This window comes from Gekko japonicus, unplaced genomic scaffold (assembly GCF_001447785.1).
Source record: "Gekko japonicus isolate JY-2015 unplaced genomic scaffold, Gekko_japonicus_V1.1 scaffold671, whole genome shotgun sequence".
Lineage (NCBI taxonomy): Eukaryota > Metazoa > Chordata > Lepidosauria > Squamata > Gekkonidae > Gekko > Gekko japonicus.
In genome coordinates, this window is record NW_015168068.1 from 52630 (window position 1) to 64561 (window position 11932).

Consider the following 11932-nt stretch of genomic DNA (forward strand, 5'->3'; position numbering starts at 1 on the left):
GGTTTGTTGACCTTTGCTTTTGAAGCAGAGGTGTAATGTACTCCTTTGTAGCTCTGGGGCATCCTTACAAACAGCATACAGTGGACCGTCACCACTGCAGCAAGAGGCACTCATGACTGTGTGGATGGGTATGGATAGCCACTGTTTGGTGTTCATCAACACACACCTGGGTTTCCATTTGACAGATCCCTACAACTCTGCTACAAAATGGTCAGCAAAGTGGTAAGCACTGCTGCAGTAAAGGGCCCATTCTGACTCAGTCGTGAAGGTGAAGACCTTTTTTGGTTTTGTTTGGCCATTTCCTCACTGACTTTTCTTTCCTGCCATGTGCCTGTGTCTCCATGTGTTTTGTTTTTTAAAATTGGTTTTAATGTTATTAATCTTATGATATTTTATGTTTTTATATTGTTTCTAATGGCTTAATATCATGCTGTAAATCGCCTGGCGCAAGTCAGGAAGTCAGGATGGGGCGATTAATAAGTCTAAATAATAATAATAATAACAACAACAATAATAATAACAATAATAATAATGTTTTGATGGTTCACTGCTTTCAGGGCCCTAAGTTGAGTGGAAAGGCAGCTTAAGAGTGTTTTGAATAATAAGTGGGCCATGTGCTGATGCGACTACATTCTGTAAGGCTGCATGTGCTCTGTTTTGCAATACATTTGTTAGTTGGCTGAACTGGCCCTGTGTCCCTTCCCTTTTTTAACTGGGGGCAACTCATACAACCATCATGCTTGCAGTGGCCACTTCAAGTCAATGCAAGCTTCTGCCCCTCACCTGTGGCTCACCAGTCATTTGCAGTCACTGTCAAGTGCAGCTCAAGGTTAAGTGTTTGTGTATCTCACTGCACTTAATCCCCATGAAGGATCACACCAGTACACCAGCGCTTTCATTCTGCAAGTGAACAGCTGATGACCTGTTGAGACAATTTCCTCATCAGTTTCAAGGTAAATGTGTGAATCAGCTCTTGGCTCCTTCACGATAAGCACAATACTCTAGTCAGGAAGACTTGCTCCTCTCCGTACCCAAACTCTCTGCCATTTTTCAGTTTAAACCTTTGCTAATTCAGAAGGAAAGGCAACAGCCTCTTTTTTGGCTGCTGAGTTGATCTTGAAATGGGATGCAATGAGAGGATTGCATTTCTGATGCTCAGGCATTTGCCTGTTGCCATCCTAGAAGGAATCTCTGGCTTCAGCCCAAGTTTCTTTTGTGGTGTCTTAGAGACTTGGGATGTGTTTTAATATTGCTAATCATGTTTGACCGCGTGGGAAATGAGCAGCTGTTTGATTTGTATCCTTTCCAAATGTCCTTGATACTAAGATCCAGCAGTGTTCAGTATTGAGAGGCCAGCTTGCCATGTCTGCTGGTCTTGGATTTATTTTAGGGTAATGAATATCTCCATGCTGAGTTATTAGTGATTTGGTTTTGGCAAAGACAAAGGATCTTCTTTCATTCTTTCCTTTTCAAATAACCCTAACTTGAATGCTGCCAGCAAGTGGTCCACCATCATTTGTGGCAAATCAGCCCTGGCTCCAAACCCAGTCCTGCATTACTACGGCCTTTGTTCACCCTAGCCTGCTGGTAAAACCATGATAGTAGGTGTTACACCTCCTCCCCCAACATGCCACTCCAGCAACTGAGGACTTGGTTGATGCTGCTGAGCCCCAAGGGTATCCCCTCCCCAGGCCACTTGAGCCAATGATGGTGTCATGATCTGGGCTGTGCCACCAGAGGCCTACTAGGCCCAGGAAGCTTGGCTAGCAGTAGGTGAGGATGGGCCTACAACTCCCAGAAGCCCCTGAGAGGTTTTGGAGCCAAAACTGACCAATAGGGAAGAAGAGGGCTGGGGAACAAAAGGGCTGGTGCCAGAGCAGAAGCTGTTCTTTCTTCCAGAGGGCAGAGCCAGAAGGAAGGCTGCTGCAGGAAGAAACCCTCATCCTGAGGGAAGGGTGAGTAGTCTAGTGTCACTTGGAATAGTGAGCTAGGGTCAGTATATATTTAGACGCATTAGGGCATATAACTTACTGTTATTATCCTGCACCTTGTTGTTGACCTCCTATAAAATAAACCTTTTCCTTGTTTCACTCTGCCTGGTCCTCACGCCCGTTATTTGGCCAAAAGGGAGGTCTGAAGGTCTTGGGAGGGTGCTCTGGACCTTCTCAAGGGAACCTAAATCCAGAGTGGTGGCAGCATTAGGTGACACCCCACCTGAGCCGTGACAGATGGTCTCTCCTGGCAATAGTTCTTCATCCATAGATGCTTCAGGGTACTTGCCAGTCACCCCCAACTTAACCACCGACCCACACCTAAGTCTACCATCCTAGTAAGAACATAAAAGAAGCCATGTTGGATCAGGCAAATGGCCCATCCAGTCCAGCACTTGTGTTACACACTGGCCAAAACCCAGGGGCCATCAGGAGGTCCACCAGCAGAACACCACCAGAACTACAGAAGCCCTTCCACTGTTGCCAGCCGAGCACCAAGAATACAGAGCATCACTGTCCCAGACATAGATTAAGATGGGTAGCCATGTTAGTCTGTCTGTAGCAGTAGAAAAGAGCAAGAGTCCAGTAGCACCTTAAAGACTAACAAAATATGTAGCAAGGTATGAGCTTTCAGGAGTCACTCTTCACTTTTTCAGATACAGATGTGAGCAGTGACTCACAGAAGCTCATGCCTTGCCATATACTTTGTTAGTCTTTAATCTGCTGCTGGACTCTTGCTCTTTTCTACTGTCCCAGACATGGGCTTTGGTCACATACACTAAATAATCCTCTTTCTATGTGCTTTCCAACTGTATTTTTACTGTGTGAACTGGCAAAATCCAATTCGAAATTGCATTGAAAGTGGATTATTTACTGTGTGACCACAGCCGTAGTGTTTCAGCTATATACCTTGTGGCTAATAGCCAATGATGGACTTCTGCCCCATATGTCTATCCAAGTCTCCTCTTGAAGCTGTCTATGCTTGTAGACTACTTCCTATGGCAGTGAATTTCTCGTGTTAATCACTCTTTGGGTGAAGAATTTAGGCCCTATTATGTTCTATTTCTTGCTTTAAGGAACTCAAGAGAAGAGGCTTAGCTGGCTGGTGATCACCAGAGTGAGTGACAGCCTTCTTGCTGACAATCTACACGTTGCAGAGAAGGGCATCTTGTTTTGTCACACCAAGGCTGCAATCACATACGCTAAATAATCCACTTTCAATCCACTTTCAGTATACTTTCCAACTGGATTTTTACTGTGTGGACTGGCAAAATCCAGTTGGAAAGTGCATTGAAAGTGGATTATTCAGTTTGTGTGACCGCAGCCCAAGTCCATTCAAGAGGGAGCTGCTGGCTGCCTACTGAGTGTAGCTCTGTGATGCACGGAAAGAATCTGTTTCATTGAAGTGGGAAGAATGTTGAGTGTTAATTTCACGGATTAGAATTGTTGACGTGTAAACTAATGTTACTCAGGCAGCACACTTAGAAAAAGCGGTCATGTGAAATGGTAGTTTATGCAAATTCCGTTGTGAGTATGCGTACATCTTTATTACTTGTTGAAGAAATACTACTCACTGCAAAACAGCAGTCTAAATATATTTTCATAATACTATATGATGGCTGTTTTCATCATTGTTTGCAAGTCTCCTGCTATGGTGGGAGACCTCCTGCCAGCAGCATGCTCTTCCCACCGCTGCTTGGAGTGTCGACAGGAGAAAAATAAACAAAAATCACTGTTGGGCTGATGGCATGACATCTGTTCTGGGGAAACTCCAGAAGTAATGTCCCATCTCTCCAGGAACAGCTGGAAACTCTGTGGTTTTACCATAGTTTCTTGCAGTTTCTAGATAGTCATGACATCACTTCTGGGGTTTCCCTGAAAGGGTTGTAATGCAGTTATCAATGGTGCCCCATGCCCCCTCCCAAACTCCACCAGTTGCCAAGCTGTGCCTGACAGCCCTACTGTTAAGATACGTTCAATGTCTCAGGCTATCTGATAGGGATGGAAATCTGCTGGACCAAGAGGTGCAGATCAAGATTGTGAGTAGTGTCATGCCAAATGTAAGGGATTCTTGACCTAATTCCCTACCCTGAGTAGTTAGAATAATTCAGCCATCAAGAATACAGGTGAGGGGAATTGCTTCTTGCATATAACATGAGATTCACAATGATGTTAGAAGATGGTGAGACTAATCTTTTAAAAAGAGATATAATTACATTTAAGGACACAAAATGTCCTTCAGCAAAATTAGTGGATGTTTGACGAGCTTTCAGTTTTGGAAGAGAAAAGTCTCATGATAGACTGCATGATATGTTCACATGTTTGTTTTTGTTTCTTTGGTGCTCTCTTCTCAAATCAGGTTTGCATGTGATAACATTCCAGCGGTGCAACTTTAGAAGCCAGAGCAGATCTAAATATATATATATATATATATTTTTGTAGGAGGGGTGTGTGTGTGTATAAATTAAGTTGTGTGCTTTTATATAGTGTCAGCCATTTATAATGTATTTGAAGAGGACATGGATTTTCTGTGTGCTTGTGTTAAATGCCTCTTCCATTCAGCATGTTACATAAAAGACATGGTTTGTACTGTGTGGAAATCCAAGAGCCCATTTTGTCTGATACTTGTGACGCATCCCTGAGTAATTGAGGCGAGTGCAGAGTTCTCTTGAGCTATTTCCAGTTGTCTGAAAACACTTGCTAGATGCACCCTGTAAAAAAAAATCCCTCCGTGTGTGTCTAAGCTAAAAGATATGTATGTTTTGTTTTGTGAGCTTGTATATAGTAAGAGATCCCATGCTCTTTTCTTCCTGTCAGTATCCTGGAAATTCTCCTCTGCCCACATAAAATAATAATGGCCCCACTGGTGGACCTCCTGATGGCCCCTGGTGTTTGGCCACTGTGTGACACAGCGTGTTGGACTGGATGGGCCACTGGCCTGATCCAACATGGCTTCTCTTATATTCTTAATATGGTATTATCTTGGTTTTCGGTTCCAGGATAGAAACTGGGGATAGATTGAAATGTTAACTCCACCCTGGATCAAGCTGTGAACCAGTGGAGCTGGTACCTCTCATGATCCACTCAGACCATGGCATGACAGCACATATAGGCTTGCCAGTGGGTTAACTTACACCCATTTCGATCACTAAGGCTCAAGCTGAGCAAATCCTGTGGTGCTGCCATTATCCTAGGATTTATTTGACTTGCTAGTGGTCTTCCAGGGTACTGGCCCACCAGGACATGTCTCAGTTATTTAAAGGGCCATCTACCCCACCCCCACCCCATGGTAGTAATGCATTTCTAGACAGAATGATTGACTTCTGTTTTTCTCTTCTTAAAAGATGGGGACCTCCTGTTTCAGCAAGTGCCTATGGTGGAAATTGATGGGATGAAGATGGTGCAGTCTCGAGCCATCCTCCGCTACATTGCAGCCAAGTACAACCTCTATGGAAAGGACCTGAAGGAGCAAGCCCTGTACTGTAACCGATTACATTTATCTAGCTTTGCCGTTAGGGACCTGTTTATTGCCCCTGTTTCTTGTGGGCATGAGTCTGCTTTCCAGATAGGAATTTCTCTTGGCTCCACATAAAATGGGACATATGGTGCTGGGCGCTGCTTGCTTCTGGGGACATGGATGGTGGGCAGGCTTACAGGAGGGTGGGGGAAAGATGGGTGGGTGCAGGTGGGTGGTGGTGGTAGCAGTGGCCACTGTCTGTCAGAAGTCCTGAGTCCTGACACCTGTCCAGCCTTGGAATATGTAGGCACCAGTTTAGTTAGAGTGACTCCCCAAATGCTTTCTGCTTCCAGGTGCTCATTTGATATCTTCCAAAGTAAAACTGCCAATGTTGGCCCTTGAACATCAACTTTTGTTTCTCATAAACGTTTATGGAGAACCCACTTTGGGTTTAGAAGTTGTAACCTTGTTCTAAAAGGAATGCAAGGTTTCCAGCATGTTAAAAGTTCTGCCAGTGAACAGGAAATGAAAGGGCGGCTTGTAGAGCATAGTCTAAACTATGCTGATGTCCATGGAGACTACTTGCATACAGCAGCTGACCATTGGAAAACTAGTTATCCTGGGTTGTAAATGCTGCTGTGCAAAGTCTGCTGTTCTAATAAAATTTGCCTTTTTGCTGTGCAAAGCAGATAAAGATATAGGCTGGTACCAAGTCTGCTGTTCTAATAAAATTTGCCTTTTGATAAAGAACATTCTAAAATTATCTGCATGTCAGACACATTCTGATTTGTCATTTGTTTTCCCCTTCCCTGCTTTTTAAAATGTTTTCTCTTCCCAAATATTTACAATAGCATGAAGGAAGGCAGCCAGTCCCTGTAAGGCAGCCAGTGCCTACAAAATGCTTGCTCTGTAATTTAAAATGGTTTCCATGACTATATCAACCCTTAGCCGGAGAGCCCTATATATTTTAAAAGTTGCCTAATTGTTTCATCAACAAGACAGAGACTGTTACTGACCAGTGTATGTTGCTTTAGAATTGACATGTACGTGGAAGGAACAACTGATCTGATGGGTCTAATTTTGATGTACCCTTTTCTATCGTCCGAGGATAAGAAAAAACAACTTGCCACCTTTGTTGAGAAAGCAACTAAAAGATATTTTCCAGTGTATGAAAAGGTATGTGTCAGTAACTTCTTAGTTCAGATCTTAAAGACTTGGGTTATGAGTTACTTTACAGTTTAAGGTTATGTTTTAACTGAGTATTTAAATTTTTGACATTAAAGGAAGATGTATGAATTTTCTTTTCAAGAAAATTGGAGAAATCAAGGGAGTGTTCCATGCAAAGCTGGCCATGATAAAGGACAAAAACGATAGGGACCTAACAGAAGCAGAAGAGATTAGGAAAAGATGGCAAGAATACACATAAGAACTATACAAAAAAGACCTCGATGTCCTTGACAACCACGACGGTATAATCACTGACCTCAAAGAGAGCTCTTTCAAGAACTGCGCTTGAGAGAACAACTCTGAAATAACTTGTAACTGACCCAAGGTCATGACAGCAGCTGCATGTGGAGGAGTGGGGAATCAAACCCGGTTCTCCCAGAGTAGAATCCGTGCACTTAACCACTACACCAAACTGGCTCTATTTTAAAAGGAATTACTGAAGTATAGTTTTAAAAGATGACAAAACGTATCAACAAATTAACTGAGATTAATAATATTCTCAGACATTTTTGTTATGTCGAGTTAAATTCCAGTATGGAATAAATGATTGCCATCGGTCAGGCAAACTATTTCTTTTTAAGTTTAACGGAAAGTTGCTAGATTGGAAAGTCGACTAGATATCTCACATACAATTTTCTAGAGTCCTCTTCCTCAGAAAGCCATTTTACTTGGGACTCTGGGAAACATTTCCCAAAGAAAGGAGCAGCATAGCTGGCCCTGTCGTTCTCTTTCCATACCTGCAAATGGGGGAACTCTGAGAGGGTGTCGCAGGCCTTTTCCTCTACCATTAGAATAGCTTCAAGGAGGTGTATGTCTGCCCAGCTGAACTGGTTGCCAACAAGAAAATCTTGCCCATGATCTTTCAGCACCTGTAATATGCCAATGTTAATGCAGTTTCAAGAAAAGTCACCATCATTGGATATTTCAACACCTTGATATCTCAAAAAGAAAAACTGCTTTTTCATCCAACATCTATGCCCAGTATAGCTTTGGGATTTCTCATTTGTTTGTTTAAAGAACAAAGGAAACTACTCAGTTTGTACAGAAACATGCACTGAAGAAGTCGGATAATTACCAATAATTATTCTGAAACAAGAATGAATGCTGGAGGGGGGCAAACCCCCCAGGAATTCAGAAAAGAAACTATTTATACTAGGCCCAGGTTAGAGACATAGCAAAATGAAGTGGGAACAATGTGGTAGAATGGACTGTACTAGTTCATGTGGTCCCCCCCCCATTTTGTCTTCACAACAACCCTGTGAGCTAGGTTAAGCTGAGAGAGAGACAGAGCAGCCCAAAGCTCAGAGTGAGGATTTTAACCCATGTCTTCAAGGTTGTAGACCAATGCTAAACCGAACTGGAACTCAGTACAAGGTTTTACAGGGTTCATTTCATGCATCCAAACATGTGCACACAGCAGGGAACCCTGGCTAATCCCATTTTCCCATGTACACAACTTTCACACATTAGGGCATGGAGATAGTTCCAGGTGGTCAGCCGTGTTGGTCTGAAGCAGAACCTTTAAGACCAACAAAGGTTTATTCAAGGTATGAGCTTTCATGTGCATGCACACTTTGTCAAATGCATTGGAAAGGAAGCTAGATTTCAAACAGCTTGTATCTATAAATTTGAAATCTAGCTTCTTTTCCAATGTATTTGACAAAGTGTGCACGCACATGAAAGCTCATACCTTGAATAAACCTTTGTTGGTCTTAAAGGTTCTGCTTCAGACCAACACGGCTGACCACCTGGAACTATCTCCATGCCCTAATGTGTGAAAGTTGTGTACATGGGAAAATGGGATTAGCCAGGGTTCCCTGCTGTGTGCACATGTTTGGATGCATGAAATGAACCCTGTAAAACCTTGTACTGAGTTCCAGTTCGGTTTAGCATTGGTCTACAACCTTGAAGACATGGGTTAAAATCCTCACTCTGAGCTTTGGGCTGCTCTGTCTCTCTCTCAGCTTAACCTAGCTCACAGGGTTGTTGTGAAGACAAAATGGGGGGGGGACCACATGAACTAGTACAGTCCATTCTACCACATTGTTCCCACTTCATTTTGCTATGTCTCTAACCTGGGCCTAGTATAAATAGTTTCTTTTCTGAATTCCTGGGGGGTTTGCCCCCCTCCAGCATTCATTCTTGTTTCAGAATAATTATTGGTAATTATCCGACTTCTTCAGTGCATGTTTCTGTACAAACTGAGTAGTTTCCTTTGTTCTTTAAACAAACAAATGAGAAATCCCAAAGCTATACTGGGCATAGATGTTGGATGAAAAAGCAGTTTTTCTTTTTGAGATATCAAGGTGTTGAAATATCCAATGATGGTGACTTTTCTTGAAACTGCATTAACATTGGCATATTACAGGTGCTGAAAGATCATGGGCAAGATTTTCTTGTTGGCAACCAGTTCAGCTGGGCAGACATACACCTCCTTGAAGCTATTCTAATGGTAGAGGAAAAGGCCTGCGACACCCTCTCAGAGTTCCCCCATTTGCAGGTATGGAAAGAGAACGACAGGGCCAGCTATGCTGCTCCTTTCTTTGGGAAATGTTTCCCAGAGTCCCAAGTAAAATGGCTTTCTGAGGAAGAGGACTCTAGAAAATTGTATGTGAGATATCTAGTCGACTTTCCAATCTAGCAACTTTCCGTTAAACTTAAAAAGAAATAGTTTGCCTGACCGATGGCAATCATTTATTCCATACTGGAATTTAACTCGACATAACAAAAATGTCTGAGAATATTATTAATCTCAGTTAATTTGTTGATACGTTTTGTCATCTTTTAACACTATACTTCAATAATTCCTTTTAAAATAGAGCCAGTTTGGTGTAGTGGTTTTAAAATAGAGCCAGTTTGGTGTAGTGGTTAAGTGCACGGATTCTAATCTGGGAGAACCGGGTTTGATTCCCCACTCCTCCACATGCAGCTGCTGTCATGACCTTGGGTCAGTTACAAGTTATTTCAGAGTTGTTCTCTCAAGCGCAGTTCTTGAAAGAGCTCTCTTTGAAAGAGCTCTCTCAGCCCCACCTACCTCACAGGGAGAGGAAGTGAAAGGGATTGTAAGCCACTCTGAGACTCCTTCAGGTAGTGAAGGGCGGGGTATAAATCCAATCTCCTCTTTGTCTTTTTGTCGTCGTCTTTGTCTTCTGACTGAGATAAAAATACTCCCTCTCTGAGACTAATTACACAGTACACTTCTCCGGGGTACATCCTTAGTTCTGGTCACCAGACATGGTCTGGGATTTCCATTGGAACTGTACTCCCAGGTGCACAGGGCCTACTTTAGGATTTCAGGGCTCAAGTGTCCCCCCCCCCAATTCCTGACCTAAGCTGCTAGTTCCACTGGGGAAACTCAACGTTTAGGCCATTAGTACTTATAAGTTTCCCCAGTGGGGCAAATAGTGAGTTATAGTCCTGATCCAAATTAGGCTCCTGCGCACCTGGAAATTATTTCACCTGGTAGCACGGAACTCCTAGAGCCAGCATGTTGGTGGAACTTGAGGATGTGCCTGGGAAGAGGGGATTACACCCTCAGGCAGCTAGTTGCCGGGCAGTTCATCAACCAATGGATGGGCCTGACCAAAACATGACAATGGTGGGACAGAAGAGCATCCCTTTTCATGTACCCAACCTCTTGTTTGAACCGGACTCTTGGGTCACCATGCATGCATGCAGTAGTAGAATGCCAGTGATCTGTGGCCCAGGGGGGAGTAGGGCCGGCTGACATGCTGACAGTACACAGGTAGTGGGATTGCACTTCTGACAGGGCATATGCTAAGTTGTATGGGTAAGTTCTTTTAGTGTGCCAGCGTCAACTTTAAATCAGGCCAGTGATGGGGGGGGTGACATCTGTGGAGTGGCTGATGGCTGTAGCCTCTGTCAGCATAGGGTATGGTCAGACGCTAGTCATGTGTATGTTTTTTTTTAAAAAAGAGCCCAAAGCATAGTCACAGCACTGTAGGTCTCTTTGTACAAAGCACTGGTAGATTCAAGCGAGAGGGAAGGGAAAACGGCAAACTTTGTGTTAAGAGCAGGCTATTTTATTTCTGATCTAAACAGAGTGTGTGTATGTGTGCTTGTTTCTCTCTTCTCATCCCCTCATTTAGGCTTTTAAAGCTAAGATAAGTAACATTCCGACCATTAAGAAGTTTCTGGAGCCGGGAAGCCAGCGGAAGCCTGTGCCCGACGACAGATACGTGGAGACAGTGAGAAGAGTTTTCCAGGCCTATCATGATGTGAAAGCTACTTAGTTCCACACTACTAGTACCAGTGATGAATCATGATTGTTATGAAAGGACCTCTTGTTTCCTCAAACGTGTGCTCTTACACTAGAGATGAGTGATTGTTATTTGACACTTAGATAGCTGATGAGTGAGCGCCGAAGTAGGCCTAACACATAGATAGTAGGGGTCGCCTGTAGCAAAGGGAGGGCAGCAGATATAACATGTATTGGATTATAGGCGAGTCTTTTGACCTAGACTCCTAGGCGTAATCCTCTTTAAAGACAGCTTTTGTGTATTTTACTGCATCAGGCGAAGCAACACTTTTCTTTAGATAGGCTGATAAAATAAACTGTGTTAGTAGAGAAGCTCAGATAACTCTTTTCTGCCCAGCAGTATGTTCTGCCAACGGGAGTGATTGGTTTTAATACAGACCAGCCTTTGTTTCAAAACTGTCTTTTCTTCCTTGCTAATACTTGTGAACACAGAATGTGACAGATTTACAGAACATATAGAAAGGATGTGTTGACTGCAGATGAATTCCTAGAAATGGATATTGCTTAGGAATCAAGCACCCCAATACCACAGCTGCTGCTTAAAATATCTACATCCTCTTCTCTTATAAAGCTTAATCTGGTTTGTGATATTGAAGAGTGCAGTCCTTTTTCATGCACTGCAGCCACAGCCTAGAATACTATCTCTTTGTAATAAACAATTTGCATAATATGAAATATTTGTTTGCCTTATTGTCATATATGAGTTTACATTCTTTTGGGTTTGTGATTAAGCATGTTCAAGGGTATGTCAACAACTGATCATATGGCTGAGAAAGATCCTAGAACCAAACAGGGTAGGTTATATGTTGCTTTCTTTGACCTAAAATCTGCATTCAGTACAGTCCTTCAGGATAGACTCTGGGAGAAGCAATGCAGAACAAATATACCGATTAAGTTACTTTTTTGATTAGTCGTCTTTAGTCAGATTAAAGTCTGTTATGGTGTAAATTGATGTTTATCTGCTCCCATGGAGGTCAG

The 11932-nt window shown here is 42.9% G+C and overlaps 1 protein-coding gene across 2 annotated transcripts in view; it reads left to right on the plus strand.

The window, feature by feature from the left end:
* Positions 1-11606, plus strand: part of LOC107113275 (glutathione S-transferase 3-like) — a 27217-nt gene extending 15611 nt beyond the window's left edge. For both annotated transcript variants that reach the window (XM_015414584.1, XM_015414585.1), the window contains exons 4-7: positions 5336-5468; positions 6483-6624; positions 9044-9175; positions 10785-11606. In XM_015414584.1, the coding sequence (XP_015270070.1) occupies positions 5336-5468; positions 6483-6624; positions 9044-9175; positions 10785-10928 (551 nt within the window). In that variant the 3' untranslated portion in view covers positions 10929-11606. The remainder of the gene's footprint in view (positions 1-5335; positions 5469-6482; positions 6625-9043; positions 9176-10784) is intronic.
* Positions 11607-11932: the final 326 nt, after the last annotated feature.